At 40.1% G+C, this 21,584-nt stretch overlaps 1 protein-coding gene across 1 annotated transcript in view; it reads right to left on the bottom strand.

Annotated features, from left to right (window-relative positions):
- LOC109083789 (rho GTPase-activating protein 26-like) overlaps nucleotides 1-21,584 on the bottom strand; it is an 85,302-nt gene that overhangs the window by 12,773 nt on the left and 50,945 nt on the right. Inside the window, 7 exon segments of the mRNA XM_042711352.1 lie at nucleotides 3,869-4,062; nucleotides 4,327-4,434; nucleotides 4,436-4,480; nucleotides 6,323-6,482; nucleotides 8,165-8,270; nucleotides 10,550-10,608; nucleotides 15,274-15,358. Coding sequence (XP_042567286.1) covers nucleotides 3,869-4,062; nucleotides 4,327-4,434; nucleotides 4,436-4,480; nucleotides 6,323-6,482; nucleotides 8,165-8,270; nucleotides 10,550-10,608; nucleotides 15,274-15,358 — 757 coding nt within the window.

Here is a 21,584-nt window from a genome sequence, read left to right as displayed (position 1 = left end):
AAAATCTAAATTATACATGCTTATTAATTATGCATTCACACTTGATACTTGGTTCCCTATTTGCTTCTCGTTATGTATGTTCTTGTGTGTTTCTGGCGTGGAGTTTCTTTGCTTGCTCTGTTAAACATGGCAGATTCGACAGTGCTGTTTGCATGGTTTGCAAAAAGAGAGTGTTGTTAAGCGATAGAGTAAGAGAGAGAGAGAGAGAGAGAGAGAGAGAGAGGAGAGAGAGAGAGAGAGAGAGAGAGAGAGAGGAGAGATGATGCTGAGGAGACGAGGAGAGAGAGAACTTGTGCTGCAAAATACCAGAAAAACAAGCAACATGGGCAGACCAAAACAAGCCCAAAATAAGCAACTTGGGGTCAGACTGAATCAAAATACAGGTCAAGACATAAATCAAGATTTTGATTAATTTCATAATTATAAACCTGCATGAAACATATTAAAAAGGAAGTAGGTGAAATAAACTAAATTATAAATACTGTGTGTATCTGCATTCTGGAAATAAGCTCAAAAATGCAACTCGCAACTTCTTATATTATAAGGGACATTATGGGGGAAAAAAGCAGATGTTGCTTATACTAAGCGGACATGGCAAACACTGCAAGACTACCTGCTACTTCAGCCAAGTCAAAGCAGAACATGTCTTGACTTGCCCTGACACTAATTAATGACTTTGTGTATGATGTACAGAAAGCGAAAATATTTATATGATAGTATTTTTAAATGTTTGAAGGCCAGGAAAAGATTTGCTTTTTTCACAATAATCTTGGTATCACTGTGAGTGTATTTCACAGGAAAAAAGTTTACACAACACAATTTCTTTCCACGTGAAACATGAGAGTGTAAAACTCCTGCTGGTACTGTAGGGTGAAGTTGGGAGAGGGGCCGAGGACAGAATCATGGGGAAACACCGGTTAAAATCAAGAAACTCAGTAGTCACGGCTCTCGACAGTAAATATGTTGGCAGGAAATTGAGAGAATGAAGGGCTGTGCTTGGGTTTCATAATTTTCCGTTCACATAATAAAAACCTCAAAGCAAGCAAAGACTGTAGCCAATGTAAGGTAATGAAATGAAATGCAGATTGTATCAAAATGTTATTCAGTCTCTGATAAAACCTGCCACTTTGACCCCTGAAAAAATATAGATACAACTAAAAAACTATGTGCAAGACAATAAAGATCTCCAAAATGATCAAATAGTAATAAAGATGTCATTATTAATTTCAGATACTAATAATTTAGTAGCAAAGGTGCTCTTATTGTGTTCTTGCTGCTAAGGCATAGTTATACAATTACTAGGGTGTTCTGAGTGGCTGCTAAGGCCAGTGTACAGTACATGGTTGCTCTATGATGTCTCTACTTTATTTATTTAATGTATATTAATTATACATTATAGCTGATGTTCTATATGCTTCTAGTTAATAGATCATTTACAGCACTTGTCCTAAGATATACAAACAACCAAAACATATTAAATAACAGGAAAAAGTAAATTAAATTAATACAAATCTAGCATCAAATCAAAACATGGTAAAACAATATATGTGGGAATCAAAACACCTATCAACAATAACTAATTAACTAGTTATGTAAACCCTAAATAATGACATCAAAAAAGTTTGATTCTTTTTAAGCTATTTTAGTAGCTTTATAGAATTATTTTAATTTTGTTTCTCTTTTAAACTGCATCGTAAAGCATTCCATGATTGCACTCCCTTCAGTGAAAATGATGACTGCCCCAAGGCTGCATCAACAACCTTAAATGTAAACCCACCTACATTTTACATATTAATTGACAAAAAAACATAAGAAAAAAACAAATTACATTTTACATATAAAAAATTTTCAAAATACTTATAAATTTACAAAAATATGCCAAAACATTTTTGTTCTTGTTATTTTCCAACAATGCCACATCATTGACTTATAAGTTTATATATTACCTGTTTATATAGAGATAATTGGCATAATAACAGAATGAGGATACATTATGAGAGATAAGAAAAAAATAATCCAGAGCATACATATATAACTTGGCTGTTTTACTTGATATGTAAGGTCTAATCATACAAAATGTGTACACAAAATTGTATTTGAGGTCTTTCCTGATACATAACTATTGTCTGCATACATTTTAAATTCAGGTGAACCATTAATATACAGTATAATGTAAAAAGAAGTGTTCCCAATAATGACCCCTGAGGAACACCCATTTCAGTACTTTTGATAAGAGAACCTTATATAGGTAGCATGTATGTTGATCACATTGTTCTTAGACTCTTAATATTAGCTTCAGGTTATATCATATTCTGCTCTGAAGTAATGGCTCATAACTCTCCTTCATTTCCTTCTTTTCACAAGTCCCATTGCGTAGAAAAAGTAATGGCAAAACATCACCCCAAATAAGCTGTGCTATGTGAATTTAAGATATCAGTTAGCACATACAGTGCAGGATAAGTTGCAGTACGTGCTAAAATATAATATTTTGAATTAGAACTTTCTTCAAATCTGAATTATGAGCAATAGTAATAGAAATGTTTGCCTTATCAAACACCACTAATAAAATACAAAACTTTTTTGAAAACTTTAAACTGACCTCAGTGCGGTCCACAAAGTACAATTTTTTAAGAAAACTTCTTGTATTCAGATTTCTAATAGGTTTCCAAAAACAGAAAAGCAAGTTCTTATGAACATGGAGACTGGGTGGTTATTTCATTTGTTTGTCCTTGTCATTTCAGAGTGGAGCAAACACATCTGCTATGCTATAGTTAAGCAGCATTTAAAAAAAAAAAAAAAAAAATCTACCCCTATTCTGTGCACAGCTAAGAGCCCTCAAAGTGGCTTAAAAATCCATTACAGACAGGAAAAATGGTCAAGCAAAACTAGATTATGACTACTTTTGGTGCAAGAAACCCTGACTAAAGGTATGGTAACATGTACCATTGTTTGGTAACCACCCAGTCATTTCAATAGGAATCTGTGTAATCTGGAGTTTCAAGTGAGGGTGAAAAAGTTCAGGTTTCAGTCATGTTTAAGTTAGTCACACGAAACAGAAACCTGCTTGGTTTGATAACTGAAAATTATGGCAAATAACTCTTTCCCCGCCAGCGTTTTTGAATAAAAGTTGCCAGCCACCGCCAGCATTTTTCATCAGTTTCACAAAAATTTCATGGCCTCCAGAATATTTTGTTGTATGAATATTTGAACATGCAATACATCAAAATAAAGAACAGAGCCTTTACTTAAAAAAAGCTTCTAGCTTCCAGCATTCTTGTTTTATCAACACTTGAATGTAGGTAGGTTTCATGAAAAAAAGCTGAGAAAAACGCATTTTTATCAAAGACTAGATCTGGATCATATTCAGTTCGATGATCAAAGCATAGATGCAGTAGATCACTTCCATCAACACCCCCAAAGCTTCACAGTCCTTTACCACTTCCTGGATCGCCATTTTGCTCAGTAAAATTAGACAGTTTTCATTTATATGCTGTTTATTGCTGATTACATTTGCATGTGATTTCATTATTTTTCATATGCATCAGCTTACAAATGAGATCGCTCATTTCTGTGTCTTCCTAGTCTGTGTTTTTGATCGGGAGATTGTGAACTCTTTCAGGAGATGTAAAATAACACCCCAGAATATAACAGTGAAAACACGGAAACCCAGAAAATTCCCGTGTTTGGCGGGGAAAGAGTTAAGCTTCTCGAACACTCCTCCTACCCTCTGTTGGTTGATGAAAGAATTTATGGCATTGGTTCGGCCAATGTTGTGTTGGGCTGGCCGGAACGCTCAAATAAACAGAGGCAACAAAAAGAACAGGAGACCGTATTTTAAACTCACTTTAGCTTTAAAGAAAGTACTTACAGTGAATTAGGCCGCCTCTGCTTGGGCAGCTGAAGCCCATCGTGGTCTCCGTCTCCAGTGGGTACGCTGTCGAGTCGAGTGCAACTGAGTGTGCTGTTGCAATTTACTGATGACAAGTCTGCACTGGAGTTTACAACCACACTGTGTTCCTCTTCTCCCACTGCTGATGCAAAAAGCAGAAATGTGTTGCTATCCTAATGAAGAGTTAATAGTATGCTAATGTAAATAATTACTCCAGCCTGTGGCTAAAACAGGGTTTGGTGGAATCTAATTAATTTTTTGTATTTAAATAAGCAAATTCAAGTTATATTGCTAGTGAATTTCTGTCTTTAGACAATAACTGAATGGGATCTAATACTGGGGACTAGTTTACTCGTCACATGAAAATAAAAGAATTAAGAAGATAATGAACTATCATCATTTTAGATTTTCCAAAGTAAGCACTTGCTGGGATGTACCTTTGTCTTTCTCTGAAAATGAGGGGGGGTGTGGAAAAGAGTGAGGGGTCTCTCGCTGCAGGACGGGGCCTTGCTGTCTGCACTCCTCCGTCTGGGCAGGTTAGGCTGGGAGTTTGCCCTGCCCTCCTCCAGACACTGGCATGTCTTTGAAAATCTGCAGAGCCGAAAGGAAATTTCAAATCAACATGAAAATGGGATAGAGCGCCACAATGATGGGATGAGTGTCTCCACAATAATAGAACAGACTGAAATGTTGCTACTGATCCTGGGAGGATATGACCCCGCAGATGTGTCTGGTCATAAAATGACAATTCGACCATCATTTGGTCACTTTCATGTCGTTCCAAACATGACTTTTTTTCCTCCATGGAAAAAGCTGTTGCTTTTTTTCCATACAAAAAAATACTGTATGACAGCTATCAATCTGCTACCAGTGGCCTGTCAAAGCTCTAAAAAGACACCAAAAAAAAAAAAAGATCCCTACCCATGGACTCATATACACTCTATTTGAGGTCTGAAGTCTGAAGTCATACGTTTGCTATGTGTAACAAAACAGACTGAAATTAGATACATATTTCACATCACACAGAATATCCTCTCCTCCATCAAACCCCTTAAATCTCATTTCACGTCTGAATATTCAAGCACGAATCACGGTCAGTTTTATATTAATGATTAATTAATTGGTTCTCATGATTCCTGCAACACAGCAAGTATAAATATGCACTAAAAAAACTGTATTGTAAATTAACTGTGAATTCACTATACTCAGCTCTGGTTCCTATTAAATTATTGCAACATACTCTTTTAAATATCTTTAAAGAGGCTGTATGTGTCATTTTTTTTGACTGTACTTAAAGAATAAAAAATAACATAATATGTTTTGCAGATATTTAGGAAACATGCTAACATGCTATAAGCGGACTGATCCTTTAAAATCGCAATGAAAATTGTGTACAATATATGTGCCGTCATATTACAGGCATCTGCATCTTTTTTGCAAAGACATTTAACACCAGATTTACATTTACACCATGTTGAGCACTCATGTGTGATGCACTTTGAATAGAACTTTCTTTCTTTAACTAGATGGTTATTAAAAATAAATGTTACTTGAATCATGTTACATATTTCAATTGCAAAAATATCAATAACATACATTTAGAAAATAGAAAAGCTTGCAAGGAAAAAGAGCAGTTTTGGCACTATCTATTATTTTATACTGTATGTATAATATCTCATTTATGGATCATATACAAGTTTGGAAACAACATGAGGGTGAGTAAATAAAGATGCCCAAAAATGGGGGTCACAAGTCTTTCTATTCAAAGAGCCTATTGTGTGGTTGTGAATGAAAAGTGCTTTGAGGATCAGTTTTATGTTGCAGTCCCGCTGTACATAACTGTGTATATTTGTTGAGATATTTAGGATAGGTAGCCAACAATGCTTTTAGGCTGAAGCTGAAAGATTCATTACAAGGTTAACCTCATTCACAGTGGAGCATATGAGTGTGCCATGTATTTAAGGCGATGAGATGTGGGAAAGTTAATTGTACAAGACATAGTGACAACCTTGATCGTAATAGCCGCCCACTTTACCCATTCATGCAGGAGGAAGTGGCCATATGTCATGTGACACTGGGCTCAGCTTAAGAAATCAGCCTTGAGCCGATTTGCATGTTGCCATGGCAACTACTCTAAGCTGCTTTACCCTTTAAACCCCTGCTGGGTTTGAAGTTACCCATTACAGCAAATGTGGACTGGGTGAGTCCCCTCAGAAAGGGAATTACATCCTTCATTCGCACCTAGGTGTCAGCAACACAGCTCATGCACCTTTATGGTGATTACGGTCAGAAAAGAAGTGACCAATAGAAATGAAATAACCTAACGAGCCATTTCACTCATTAAGGTTCAGAAATAAATCTCTTTTTTAAAGCTTAACCAATTGTCCTGGAAAAATATGGTGATGAGTGGCTGGTATCCATTTATAAACATACCCGTTCATGGTTCTCAATTAGGATTTCTATCACAATGTTCTGGAACTTGATGTCCATGATTGCAGCGACAGTCTCTTCCTGAGGCCTCAAGAGCGTAGGGCCGAACACTACGCCGAGGTTAGCAACCGTCATCAAATTCTGCTGGTGGTGACTGGCCACTCTGGTGAGAGAGTAAGACATCTGAAGTCATTTATTTCTTATTGTATTGTAGTGCTTTTCTGTATAGTCAGCTTTACTGATAACAAAAATAGAGCTACAATAACTAATCAATGAAATCCTAAAACACACACACACACACACACACACACACACACACACACACACACACACACACCGGACACCAACACACACACACACCACACACACACACACACACACACACACACACACACACAAACTGATATAGAAGACCACTGATGACACACAGTTAATCTTAGCATTTACCCAAAATGCCACTTAACCCTATAAAGCCTACTGTATCATACTTGATACACAAATATCTAAGGCCTCTAAATGATCATAATGATCAAAATTTTACTACATATCAAAAAAAAAAAAAAACTGTACACAAACAAACTACAAAACATCTGTCTGACTGAAAGTTTATACTTTCAGGCCTTTTTGTATCAATTTAAAAACATCCATATATTTATATATATTCTTCTTGGTTATAGTTCAAGTTTTGAAAATGATACATCAGACTTTTGAGGAATGTTTATTTGTTCATTTCTTAATCATTGTATTGTATTGCATTGTATGTTTTGCCCCCCACAATAAAACTACATAGCTTTGATCATAAAACTAAGCATTTAAATATAATCTTACTAAGACATATTATTGGGACATACAGTATAGAGAGGCAACTGATATTTATATGCATTTGATGTAAGTAGTCTTCTATACTGTTACAAAGATATCATTGATTTACATTACAAGCTATCCGAATTTCATCTTACTTTATGGGCATATAAATATCAACAATTCTCTGATACCATGAGCCATAAAAGCCTGATACATCAAATGATACTCAAAACACTAAATAAATAAATAAGTCTTGCAGCGCTCATCATGTGTATCTGGCAAGCAAGAGGTACAGTGAACAACAGGTTTCAAACTAAAGCTACTGTCTAATTAAAAAAGGACAAAGCATTCGATATGCCCCCACTCTCATTAAATATGTCAACACAGGAAATACCATTTTGTCCTTTCATGTGGACTTTAATGGTGTAACTTTTTTTTTGGGGGTTTTTACTTGCAAACTTTCAGCCATCTGGTCAGATATTTAACTACTTTTACACAATTATTACAAATGTCTGATCAGCATACTGTCAATATTAAATAATTCCCAGTTAACCTTATGCAGATGCTGTTGTTATTCACTGCTACTGTCAGATGAAACTATTCATTCCACACTACAACATAATTTCCAAACTTGTCCTGAAGGCAAGCAAAGGGTATTAATCTTCTCCTTCCTATAATTCTTTCAGATTATGAATCTGATCTTTTGCAGAAAGCTGCTTTGTGTAAAGCATTTTCACTTTGGAGTGGACTTTCTCCATAAAGCTCCAAAATACTCCTGGAGCTGCCAGCGTCACATAGGAGCGGCTCTGCAGAGCTCGGCAGTCCGGGTGTCAAATTAAACTCGCACAAAAGAAAATGGAGCTGGGGAAGGAGATGGAGGAAAGGACAGGTGAAGGAAAACAAGCCGCTCTTTTCAGCTGGGCAAAACATTAGGTCTTTATTACTATCAGCAGGGTTGTGGTTTTTACAATGGAAATCCTCTTAGGTCTTTGCTGGATTTGTAACACAGTAAAAAAGGGGGGCGTCAACACCAAAACTTACTTGGCCAAGTGTTTCATGAGAAGCTCCAGCATCTGGCGGTTCTTCTCAGGGAGACGGTGCACTGTGGAGTGGATCTCTGCCACCCTCGCCTCGGGAATGTCCAGTTCTAGGACGAAGCGAGAGAGAGGAAAGCGAGAGAGTAAGTGGTTGCAAAGGAAAACAAGCACATTTCCTTTTGTTCCGCATGAACTGTAGGCGTTTTACTGCTGTGTTTGACTCAAGTGCATTCGGCAGCAGGAATTGGGAGTCCGGTCTCACTGGCTTCGGCCGTGTACATTTTTATGTACATTTCAACATTCACTGACACGTTTCAGGTCTGAAACATTGCATCTGTTGCTGATGTTGTGAAACAGAACAAAAGATCCCGTTCCTGATTCTGTGAGGTCACTTCCTCACACAGTCTGGACCCACACTGCCACATTTTTCCAATTAAAATGACATTAATGCTTATGTGTTTGCATGTTTGTGTCTGCCTTGTTGTAAAAGCACAGTGCCACCTAGTGTAAGTGACGGATACAACAGTGTCCATTAAGGGCAAAGCTAATCCGCCAGACACGGGCTCTTAAAGGTCATTGAAATATTAGAGTGATCTCTCTGGCTGCCATGATATCCTAATAATCCCCAGTAACAAGAGTACAGCGAGAGAAGAGAGCTATAAAAGAGGTTGTTTTAGACACGATAAGGGACAAAATAAATAAATAAAATAAATCAAAAGCAATAATAATAATAATAATAATAATAATAATAATAATAATAATAATAATAATAATAATAATAATTTCTTTCTTACTTAGCATTTCTTAACAATTTCTTAACAATTCTCAATTACAAATATCTAAACATTCTTAAACTATACATTTACATTTAAAATATTAAGTCTTGTTTTCTAAAAAAATATCAGAATTTTGTTAAGATATCTGCCAATGGGGCAAGAAAAAGAATCTTGATTTGCCCTTGAAGTAAGATTATTTTTCTTACCCCATTGGCAGATATCTTTTTTTTTCTTGTTTTAAGCAAAATTGTTTAAAATTAATAAATTTTTCAGAGTGTAAGACTTTAAGTCATTTTGCTTCTCAAGTAAAATTCTACAACCCGAATTTGAACACACAACATCTGGATGAGCGCCACAGCTTTTTATTTAACGCATGGTATAAAACTTAATTTTATATATATAATTATATATTTATAATTTTATATATATATATATATATATATATAATGCATAATATTTAATATTTAATATATTCAAAAAAATTACATTTAAATAATGTATTTAAGAACAAATTTCAACACAAGAATATATACTGTCTGAAAACATGTCTTACTATTTTAAACACAAAATATAGATGAAGAAATGATGTGCTACTAATACAAACCATTTAAATATTGAACTGCAAAAACCCCTGAAAGACATAACCAGACCATACATGTATTTGATCGTGTTGAACAGAAACCGAACCTGTAGACCACACACACACACATTTTCACACTTTCTCATCTCTCTTGATTATCTCTTCTCCAGTTACATACACATTCACATCGTCTCTCACTCCCTTATTCCCACTTCTCTCTCTCTCTCTCTGCTGATGGGCAAACTCCAGATGGCACCTTGCTCTTTATCACATAAATGGCTCACATAGACAGGAATGAACGAGGGGAGGAGTGGAAAAAAAGAGAGAAAATGAAAGGCAGAAAGGGAGGGGAGGAGCACTCCAAAAAAGAAAAAAAAAAAAAGTTCACATAAGGACAAGGGCCTAACGTCACCCTTAAGGACCAGCAAAAAAAAAAAAGCACAGAAAGAAGGAGAGAAAAAACAGAAACAAAAAAAGCAACGATGGTAGAAAACAAAATGAGATAAGATTAAGATCTTAAAAAGAATCTTAGTAATCAGTCTTGTTTTCATGTACAAAAATATCCAAACATCTTTAATGCAAGATACATTTACTTGAGCAGCAAAAGTGCATTAAATAAATGTGAAATAAGTCTCATAAAATTATTTATGAAATAGGTTTAATAATTTATTAAATATTTTTAACAATTTTAGCAAACAGTATTTTTTAAAGTAAAAATCTAATAAACTGTAATCAAGTTTGTGCTTAAAACTAAATTGTCAAATTTCTAATCTAATTTTTTGCAAAGTTTATGTTACAAATGAGATATAAAAGACAATCTGGAAGAGGACAACATCCCTTAGCGTCTCAGACAAAAGCTGCCACACTGTAAATCCATTTTCTTTTCTCTACGCCCCGGTTTCCTGTTTTGGATCATACTAGCTTGAGCACTCCTACTCTGTAGTGTGTTTTATCAAATGGTTGAACCATAGTCAAATAGTTTTAAATAGTCAAAATAGATGAAGGCCAACCAGACAGATAGAGAGAAACTCACTGGCTGCTTTGATGAAGCTCCTCTGGTACTGGTATGTCATGAGAGGGGCCGGCAGCATCCTGACAGAAGAGGAGAAGAGAAAAGATTAGCGATTAGATAACAGACCAAACAGACAAACAGACTGTCAAATTCAAAAACAGAAGGAATGGCGTCGAGACAGATGTTTGGATGCATGAGGATGATACGTCTTCCTCTATCGTTGTAAAATGCTTATGTGAACTTCTGAGAGCAAAAACAGAATGCTCTGACTTCAGCTTTGTTAAACTATACTACATAAAACATATCTGAATGAAACAAAAACAGCAGACGGGCTACATGAGATGCAAATTCACTTTCTGACAGCAGGTGGCGCTTATGGAACAGCAGCAATACAGCGTTTCCTTGGTTACCGCTGTTAACAAAGCAATGCTGCGCTTAAAAACACCAGTCTAGAAAAGAAAATAGCATCTAAACTTTTCTGGAGACAGTCAGTTCTCATCAGTGATACACTGATATAAAATCCCACCCCCAAATGTATGGCGATTAGTTTAACATCTCAAACAACTTGAATGGTATGGTTCGGGGTGCATTGTTGCATCCCTAGTAATTGCTCATGTAAACTTGCTGGCACGGTGCTAGCATGTTGTGTGTGGCTGACAAGCTAGTATCATGAACCAATCTTAAAATATTTATAAAAAAAAGTACTTGCAAATAACTTAATATTACTGAAATAAAAGTCCAGGTAAGTTTACTTTTACTTTTAAGTAAAATTTCATGATTATGTTTCTTAACAGACTTAAGTACATTTTGTAATAATTATAAATTAAATATTTTACTTTGAAGTACATTTTAAAGCATTATGATTCAATAATCTTTTGCTTTTTGATGTGTATACTAACATACTAAATCATATGTAATATTTAATTATACTTCTAACTGAAATGTTATTAGATATTACAGTTAAGAAACCAATATATTAAATATACTTTATATATACATTTATTACATGACATGCAATTTTCAACAGAAATTACATTAAAGCATGGTTTAGTTCACCATAAATGCTTGTCAACACATTTAGCAGTACACTTTAAGAATATTTCAAACACAACAGAAGTAATTATGAAATTACATTTAAAGACTTAAGTCCCACTTACTGTAAGTGGGTAAGGAACCCGACTTGACACACTCAATATGTGAAGTCTTAATTTTGTAAATACGACTACTTATACTGGTAAGTAAGGAATTGACGATGGGCCATTGAATTAATAGAAAATAGTGCATCACGATGAGCGAAGCGGACCAGGGCAGAGTATGTGATCAGAGCTAGGAGTGGAGCGGAGTGATTTCTAACTGGAGCGAAGAGTTGTTTTTTTTTTAAGTCAGAGCGTCGTGGTGGTTATCTGTTTGTTTGTAGCATGTGGATATTGAGTATGTGAATTCACGTTTTAAACAGTTTATTGTACAGGTAGTAAATCTGTGATTTATCAGCTTAAAAACAGAAAAGTTACAGCATTTTCTTTCTGTTTCTAAAGTAACTACTGTACAACCATCAGCTTCGCCATAGTAGAGAGACGCTGCAAAGTTCTGAACAGAACATTGTGATATTTAAAAACATATACTTCTGAAATACTTTAACCACAAATTTCGTCATGGAGCGAAGGCAGAGCAGTGTTTCTGATAAGTGGAGCGAGGAGCAGGAAATGATGAACCCAGAGCGGAGTAAATACTGAATTGTAGTGCGGAGGAGAAACGTAACAAAACGAGAACGAGACGCTGTGTCCTCTAGAGCAGTGGTTCTCAACCACATTCCTGGAGAAGCCCCAACACTGCACATTTTGCATGTCTCCTTTGTCTGACACACCCATTTCAAGTCAGTGAATCTCTACTAATGAGCAGGTGACCTGAATCAGGTGTGTTTGATTAAGGATACATGCAAAATGTGCAGTGATGGGGGTCCTCCAGGAATGTGGTTGAGAACCACTGCTCTAGAGGACACTTTAGGGAATGCTGCAAGCATGACCGGTGTCTGAAGCACGTGTGAAATAAATCCTATTAGTCCATGTGGCCCATGAAGTCATAGGCGGGTGCCCAAAAGTATAAAAAGGCACCTGCTGAATACGTCACCAACTTAGTTGTCTGAAGGAGACATAAACAGGCAGGCCAAAGAATCAAGAGGAACCATGGTTACATGTGTAACCTGAGACATTTCCCTTCTAGAGAACTCGTGCTGCGTCCTCTAGCAAAGCTGCCCAGACCACAGAGAGTGGGCTATCTGCTTACAACCCTAACAGGGGAGATAGCACTGTCTAGGCAAGGGCTCAAGGAGACCGCTACTTAAAAAACCTGAGCAGGGGAGCAATCACTGAGCTAGCACATAGCTATCCTCAGATAGTTATGTACCTAGGAAGGAGCTACCAGAAGGGAGACTGACTGAAACTACCCAGACCTCAGATGGCTACGTTTCCAGGAAAGGGCTCACCGCAACTACAAGTAAGGACACAAGTAGCCTCAGATAGCTGTATTCAAGTAAGCCCATCCTGGTATAACAATGGCAGGAATATAACCATCCTCAGATGGCTAAACTAAGGAGGACCCCAATCAGAGTCAGTCCCACAGTAGGCTAGCAAAGTCACTGTGTTATTGACTATAACCTCACATGAGGGAGATCCAGACCATCAGTAAATGATGCGCTCAGAGCGAACACATAAGACATCATTAGTCCAGAGTCAGAGCCTGATGTAAGCAGTGGCCATAACACTAGATGGGGGAAAGGGGAGGAAGGGAAGATAATGATCAAGGAGTCCCAGCTTCGGGATGCAGGCGATCACCGCTTCTCTTATCTAGGATGTACCTGAGATCCTTATTTCCTTTGTTAATGTTAGCTTTCTACCGTCAACTCCTAGAAGTTAGCGACACTAGTCTTTTGATCTTGTCTATGAGCCTCAGCTCTAGACAGATCACCCCCCAGAGAAGGATTTGAAGCTCTGAGGAATTAACTTCTTGAAAGCAGCTGAAAGAGTGCTTTCGCCTCTTTGAACTTATCCACAAATGCCTTGATGAAAATGCCAAAAAAGTCCAGTAGGCGAAAGCAGAGTATCGAGATGAAAGTCATTTTCTTTCTTCCCGATGGCCACAAGATTGATCCACAGATGTCTCTCCGTAGTCACCATAGCCACCACTGAGAGACCAGTGGCAGCAGCAGTTTGCTTGGTGGCGCGGCGCAGCTCCTCAACTGCCTCAGGAGACAAACCTCTCCCCTTACCCAAATCCTTCAGCAAGTCAGCCTGATAGGCTTGTAACACTGCCATGGTGTGCAACCATCAGTGAAAAAAAAGTGAAAGTGACGTGACATACAGTCAAGTATGGTGACCCATACTCAGAATTCGTGCTCTGCATTTAACCCATCCAAAGGGCACACACAGCAGTGAACACACACACCTGGAGCAGTGGGCAGCCATTCTTGCTGCGGTGCCCGGGGAGCAGTTGGGGGTCGTGATATTGAAGGTGGAGAGAGTGCTGTACATTCACTCCCCCCACCTACAATCCCTGCTGGCTCGAGACTCGAACTTGCAACCTTTGGATTGCAAGTTTGACTCTCTTACCATTAGGCCACAACTTCCCCTTCAGCTTGACCCGCTACCACATACACCCTGCCATTCAAGCGGGAGGTGGTCTGAAGCGCTACGGATGGCAAGGCAGGAATCTTCAAAGAGGATGTCTCAGCTGGACCTGCGATCCACAGGTTCCGGCGTGCCTTGGTAATAAGGGGGACCTGACCTGCGAGGTGCAGATGCTTGCCTCTCCTCCCTCGAGAAGAGAGGCAAACATGATTGGAGCATCCTCCTCACCTAGGCACATAACGCTGAAGTTGTGCGTGTCCTTGGGTGTCAAAAACCTCTCATGCACTTCTTGAAACACTTGAGAGAGAGATTAAGCATGTGTGAATTGCCTGTGCGTCTCTAAACAGCGTTCGGCAGCAGCGTTTCTACTAATAGCGAAACTGCAAGTTCATATAGTTGATAAACTATTTTACTGATGAAATCATCAGATCAGTGCTGACAACACGTTTCTGTGCATGTGTATGTTTCCATGTGTGAGTGTGTGTTCGTACTGTATGTGTGCATTTTTGTAAGGGAGAGAACACAGGAGAAACAGAGTATGTTTTCCATATATAATAAAACAAAGTTTTGTGGCAAAAACATGGAAATAATTTGGTGTTTTTATCCTATTGTTTACTATATTTATTTGCTTGGTCAGTGTTGTTGTGGGTTTTGGTTCTTTGGCTGTTGTAGGCTTTAAAGCCCTTTGAAATAAGTGAAATTATTTGGTGAAGTGATCTGGACATGCAAAGTGGTCAAGACCTCCCTGGAACTACTTAAGCCGCGTTTTGCTTAAAATAATTGCACACCTTTTAGAATGTTTGTCAGCCAGTTAGATTCAAGCATTCACAAGCTTAGCACACTGCTAGCTTGTTGACTTATTTGTGCGAAGGGACCCAACTGTTCACTATGTAAGTGTTCTGATTGTATTTTATCAGTTACAGTAGTTGCCAGGATGTTTTACATGGTTTCTATGTATGCTTTAGTTAATAGCCCTGAGTCTAAGCAATTATAGTGCTGATACATTAGCGGTCACTGTAACTTTTGAGACTGTGGGAGCCAGTCAAATCAAGACAGGTAGTATAGTGTGTAGTATAGCCTGGTTGTTGTCATGTGGTCATATGTGAAGGGGCGGGATGGTACCTGAGGTAGTGCTTTATTGCACTGGTGATGGTCTTGATCTCCCATTCTGTGCTGTTCAGCTCCACATCTGCACAGGTTTTGGGGTCTAGAGGAGGTATTATAGACCCCATGGTTAGAAGGCAGATTTAATTTACCAGTGACCTCTGTTCAACCTTTGGAATTACCAACTCAGCACACTGCCAGTATGTGCAAGTAAACTATGCATACAGTATAGAAAATAATCCCCTCCCCCTCTTTAAAACAATCACATTTTGTTGCTTTGCAGCATGGAATGAAGACGGACACAGTTTTTGTTTTATCCAGCTGTATTTACTCAGTGCAACTTATAACATCCAAGTGAAAGATATAACACCAACATATCAGAAACAAATTAAAAAAATTAATTAATTAATTAAAAACAAATCACTGAGTTGGAAAAAGGATCAGCCCCTTGTGTCTGTATTTAATTAAACCACCTTTTGCTTTAATTACAGCCTTTATTCTGTTGTGATGTCTCTACTAACTTTGCACATCTAGACAATATTTGCCCACTCTCCTTTTGCAGAACTGCTCATGTTCAGATCAATTTGATGTTGAGCGTTTGTGGACTGCAGTCTTCAAGTCATTCCACAGATTTTCAATTGGGTTTAAGTCTGGGCTCTGAATATGCAAAAACATTCACCTTTTTCTCCTTCAATCACTATGTGCTCAGTTTTGCAGTGTGGTTTGGAAGTTAAACCTTCTTCCCATTGACAACTTTCTGGCAGAGGGCAGCAGATTTTCCTCAAGAATTTGACAGTATTTTGCCCCATCCATTTTTCCTTCTATCCCGACAAGTGCTCTAATCCCTGCTGCAGAGAAACACCCCCATAACAGGAGATCACCACCTCCATGCTTTACTGGAGGAATGCTATAATTTGGATGCTGAGCTGTATTGGATTTCTGCCAGACATATCGTTTGGTGTTGAGGCCAAATAATTCAATTTTAGTCTCATCTGCCTCAGAATCTTCAAGGTGCATTTTGGCAAAGCTCAGTCGTGACTGTATGTGGCCTTTCTTGAGAAGTGTCTTTTTTCTTGCAAACCTCCCATACAAGCCACATTTGTGAATAATTTGTGATATTGTTGTCACATACACACAATGACCACTCTTTGTCATAAATCCCTGTAACTGCTTCAGAGTTGCTGTAGGCCTCTTGGTCGCCTCTCTGACCAGTTTCCTCCGGCTCTTTTATCCAGTTTGAAGCGACGTCCTGATCCAGGGAGGGTCTGTGTTGTACTAAATACCTTCCACTTCTTAATAATAGACGTCACTGTGCTTCTAGGCATTCATAAAGCCTTTGTTTTTTTGTATCCATCTCTTGGCTTGTGCCTGTCCACAACTTTATCCTGGAGATCTTTTGACAGTGGCTTGCCACCCATAGTTGATCGTTTGGTTCAGTTGCATTACCAAGAACTGAAATGCTCCAGGAAAGTGATCCTTTTTCCAACTCAGTGAATCTGTTTTTTTTTTTTTTTTTTTTTTTTTTTTTCAGAAATGTTGTTATATCCTTTACTTGGATGTTATAAGTTGCACTGAGTAAATACAGCTGGATAAAACAAAACCTTTATTTTAAAAGGGGGTGATTATTTTCTATACCCACTGTATGCATGCTGGCAACAGTTAATCAGCATCAAAATTGCAAACCGTTTACTAAAGCAACAGTATAGTCATAGTCATAGTCATTATCAGGCAGATAAATACCAGTGATCTGGTGAGTAACACAACAACATCAAAGTCTATTCATCCTGTTTTCTCTGCAGGGTGTGACGGCATTCCTGTCACTTTTTGCATGTGAAGAGGGTCGTGTGCTGACAATAATGGTTCCTTGCTAAATGAAGCTTTATACACAAATATAATACTTCAAATAATCTGTATGATATTAATGGAGGCAGATGTGCTTTGAAAGTACAGTAAAAATATTGTAATATGGGAGAGGCACACGCATAAATTTTGGCATAGTGACAAAAAAGTTCAATGCATTCAACACTGACAGATTAATATTCTTTTAACCTAGTTTTCATTTTAACTAAATTAATTGAAAAAGAAATCTAACAATGTGTCTACCATGCAAACAATTCAACACCACCGAAAATAATAAAAAAAGAACCATTGCTAATCAATATATCAGTCCATAAGAGGGCAATGCATTGTGAAAAAACTAGGTCACTCACATAATAATCAATATATCTGTCTACACTGCATGGGAGGAATGCGACAAACCTAGATACATTCCACTATAAATCAGCAAAGCTGTCTTTGATAATGAATGTGACAATGTGACAACTAGAGCACTCACATTACAATTAAATAAACTGCAAGTGAGCACTGTGACAAAATGAGTTACCAGGGTCAACAACAAATAAGAATATCCATGATAAAGACAAGGAAACCTATTAAAATTTAGTTTAAAATGTTAAAAAGGTGTCATTTTCTTAGAAATGTACTCTTTCTTCTTTAAATGCTGGTTTCATATGGTTTTAAAGAACTTTTATATTATTTTTAAATAAAGGTTCAATGAAATGGCTTAATTTAAATTAAATTATTTTAAATTAATGACATGTGGTGTAACCATCATACATAAAGTAAAAACATTTTAACATACCATTAAAAAAGAGTTCTTATGGAAATAATGTACTTAAAAAGAATATACTTAAGTGTGAAATTGAATGTAATGTTTTAAGACGCCTAACTGCATGTTTCCTTTCAGTTGGTCATTCTCGACGTCACGTCGGATGACCAACGAATTGGGATATCGCTTAGATAGACCAATCTACTTCGAGTGTAAACTAAACGAGCCAATGCACATTGGCATGCAATTTTTGCATCCAGCTGCTGCTCATCACAGCGTGAGTATAAGTAGGCAGCAGGTGCGTCGCATATTCAGCTTTTCGCTTTGGAGCTGAGCGGTTCTATCGTTCTGCTCCTGATCCCCTGCTTTGAGTCTGCAAGACAAGTCAAGCACGCTCTTCGAGGGCTCTCGTGTTGGTGGTTTTCCAGTATTGAGTGGGTTGCACACAGCAGGCTGCACTATCCCCTGTGTGTGTTACAGGCAGCCATCTCCCCTGTGCGCTTCAGCACACTAAAAGAGCAATTTCTCTAAAAGAGCATTTTAAAATTTTTAAAAGAGAACATCTTTTTAAAGATGCGTCTTTTTAAAGATGCCTTTCCATCTGTGCGTTTCTGGATGCGGTCGTTACCTGGTGCTGGGTGATGGTCAGCATTAAGCATGCTGAGGTGGCTATTGCGGATGAATCATGCACCAATTGCGGAAGGATGACTGTCTCGGAGTTGTGGACCAGACTCCGTTTCCTGCAAAGGGACGGAGTGCCCATGCCGATACCTAGATCTGGGGTTCCCTCTGGCGGCAGCTGGGGATGCCCTATTTCTGTCACCGGCCAGACTGGTCTTATGGTGACGGTGAGGAATTCCCCTTCGAGGGGAACCTCTCCATCCGCCGGCGCTTCGAAACCAGTGGAGCTGTCGAGAGAGCAGGCTGGACCAACTGCGGGGGTACCACCTGTATCTTCCACAGCTCCCCCTGACGATCGGATGACATGGGGATGGGGACATGGGACATAGGGACATGGGACATGGGGAAATAGGGATGCAGGTGGCTTTCACAGGACACTGGAAGGGGCAGTCGCTGTGGCCCTTTGGTAGGGATCCCAATTCACTGGATGTGACATTGAGAGTTACCGACTGAAAGGGAACGTCTCGATTACGTATGGTAACCCTCGTTCCCTGAAGGAGGGAATGGAGACGTCACGTCCCATAGCCACAGCTCCTGTACCACCACTGAGCGGCCGGGTCACCGTCTCGGCTCCTCAGTGAAAACCTGAATATGCGGTGCACCTTCTGCCTACTTATACAGCTGGATGCAATAATCACATGCCAATGTGCATTAGCTCGTTTAGTTTACACTTGAAGTAGATTGGTCTATCTAAGCGATATCCCAATTCATCGGTCATCCGAAGTGACGTCTCTGTTCCCTCCTTCAGGGAACGTCTCGGTTATGTATGTAACCCTCGTTCCCTGAAGGAGGGAACGGATATGTTACGTCAGTGACTGACGAATCGGGGATCTCGCTAGAGAGACAAATCCCCTTCGAGTGTTAACAAAACAAGCCAATGAATGTTGCCGTGCGAGATTTGCATCGCGCACCTCGCCCCGCAACGCGGGTATATAAGTAGAGAGCGTGCAGTCGCACATTCAGTTTTTCGCTGAGGAGCCAAGACGGTGTGCCTCGCCCGTACAGTGGTGGTACAGCAACTGTGGCGACGGAACGTAACGTCTAAGTTCTCTCCTTCAGGGAACAAGAGTTAAACACTTAACATAGACGTTCCCTTTAAGTCAACCAATTTAAACCACATGTCAGTGACTGACGAAACCGGGGATCCGTATGGAAAGCGCCACTATTGCTGACCCCCTCCAGTGCCCTGCGAAAGCCGGCAAGTCCCCCCACACCAGTTGGGGCGGAAGATAGGACAGGGCTTAGGCAGGGGAACCAGCCACTGCTGTTCCATACAGTGGGAATGGATAACACTGGGAAAGCGTACCCAAGTAGGGGAACGCTGTGGAACCACATCCTGCGCATTGGAGGTAACGTGGAAATTACACATATGGACTGGCCATAGGGCAGTGCTACATATGGAAATCCCTGCGATAGACTCAGCCCACCTGGGGTGAGATCACTACGCAGCAGAGACGGCAGAGAAATCTCTGCCAGGGAAAGACACGGGCTTACCGCGAGGGACTGTCCCAAGGAGCATCAGTTCTGGAAACCAAGTCCGACTGGGCCAGTATGGCGCTACTAAGAGCTACCTGCTCCTCGTCCTCCCTGACCTTGCACAGCGTCTGTGCAAGAAGGCTCACTGTGGGAAACGCATACATGCATAGACCCCGATGCCAGCTGTGTGCCAGTGCATCCGTGCCGAGGGTCCCCTCGGACAGGGAGAATAACTGCTGGCAGTGGGACGTGTCCGGAGAGGCAAACAGGTCTACCTGAGCGTCCCCGAAGCCTCTCCAGATCAGCTGGACTGTCTCAGGGTGGAGTTGCCATTCTCCTGGAAGGGCGGGCTGAAGTGAGAGCTCGTCGGCTGCATGATTGAGCTCGCCTGGGACGTGAACGGCACGAAGCGACCTCAGATGCTTCTGACTCCAAAGACGGAGATAGAGCGCGAATTGTGACATGCGACGGGAGCGTAGACCACCCTGGTGGTTGATGTACGCAACGGTCGCAGTATTGTCCATCCGGACCAGTACGTGCCTGTTGCGAAGCCTCGTTTGAAGCGGTGGAGAGCAAACCATACTGCCAGCAACTCTAGGCAATTGATATGCCACTGCAGACAAGGCCCTGTCCAGGTGCCTGAAGCTGCATGCCCTTTGCACATGGCACCCCAGCCGATGGCAGAGGCATCTGTTGAAATAACAACATGCCTGGACACTTGCACTAGGGGAACCCCTGCCCGTAGAAAAGCAAGGTCCAACCACGGGCTGAAGGTTTGGCGGCAGGACGGGGTAACCAAAACCCGGTGCGTGCCGCGTTGCCATGCCCATCTCGGGACTCAATCGTGAAGCCAACGCTGAAGCGGCCTTATATGAAGCAATCCGAGCGGCTTGACAGCGGCAGCGGCAGCGGATGCCATATGCCCCAGGAGCCTCTGAAACTGTTTCAGTGGAACCACCTTTATGCCCCGAAATGACTCCAGGAAGTTCAGCATCGACTGAGCGTGCTCTGTCGAAAGACGTGCCGTCAGGTTGCCCGAGTCCAACTCGACACCGAGAAAAGAGATCCTCTGCACAGGGGAGAGTTTGCTCTTTTCCCAGTTGACCCGAAGCCCCAACCGGCTGAGGTGGCTGAGTACCACATCCCTGTGTTCGCACAACTGAGCTCGGGACTGGGCCAATATGAGCCAGTCGTCGAGGTAGTTGAGAATGCGAATGCCTGCTACCCTCACGGGAACAAGGGTGGCCTCCACAACCTTGGTGAAGACACGAGTTGACAGGGATAGCCCGAAGGGGAGGACCTTGTACTGATATGCCCGCCCCTCGAATGCGAAGTGGAGAAACGGCCTGTGTCGGTGGAGAATCGAGACATGAAAGTACGCATCCTTCAGATCGATTGCTGCAAACCAATCTTGTGGACGAACGCATTGAAAGATACGTTTCTGCGTTAACATCCTTAACGGGAGCTTGTGAAGGGCCCGGTTCAGAACGCGCAGGTCCAAGATTGTAAAACCCCGACTTCATATCGGCTGGAGGGACCGGCTCTATCGCGTCCTTCGCCAGCA

This window comes from Cyprinus carpio, chromosome A21, assembly GCF_018340385.1.
Source record: "Cyprinus carpio isolate SPL01 chromosome A21, ASM1834038v1, whole genome shotgun sequence".
Classification (NCBI taxonomy): Eukaryota; Metazoa; Chordata; class Actinopteri; order Cypriniformes; family Cyprinidae; genus Cyprinus; species Cyprinus carpio.
Note: the sequence above shows the minus strand (reverse complement) of the source record. Positions and strands in the feature narration are given on the sequence as shown.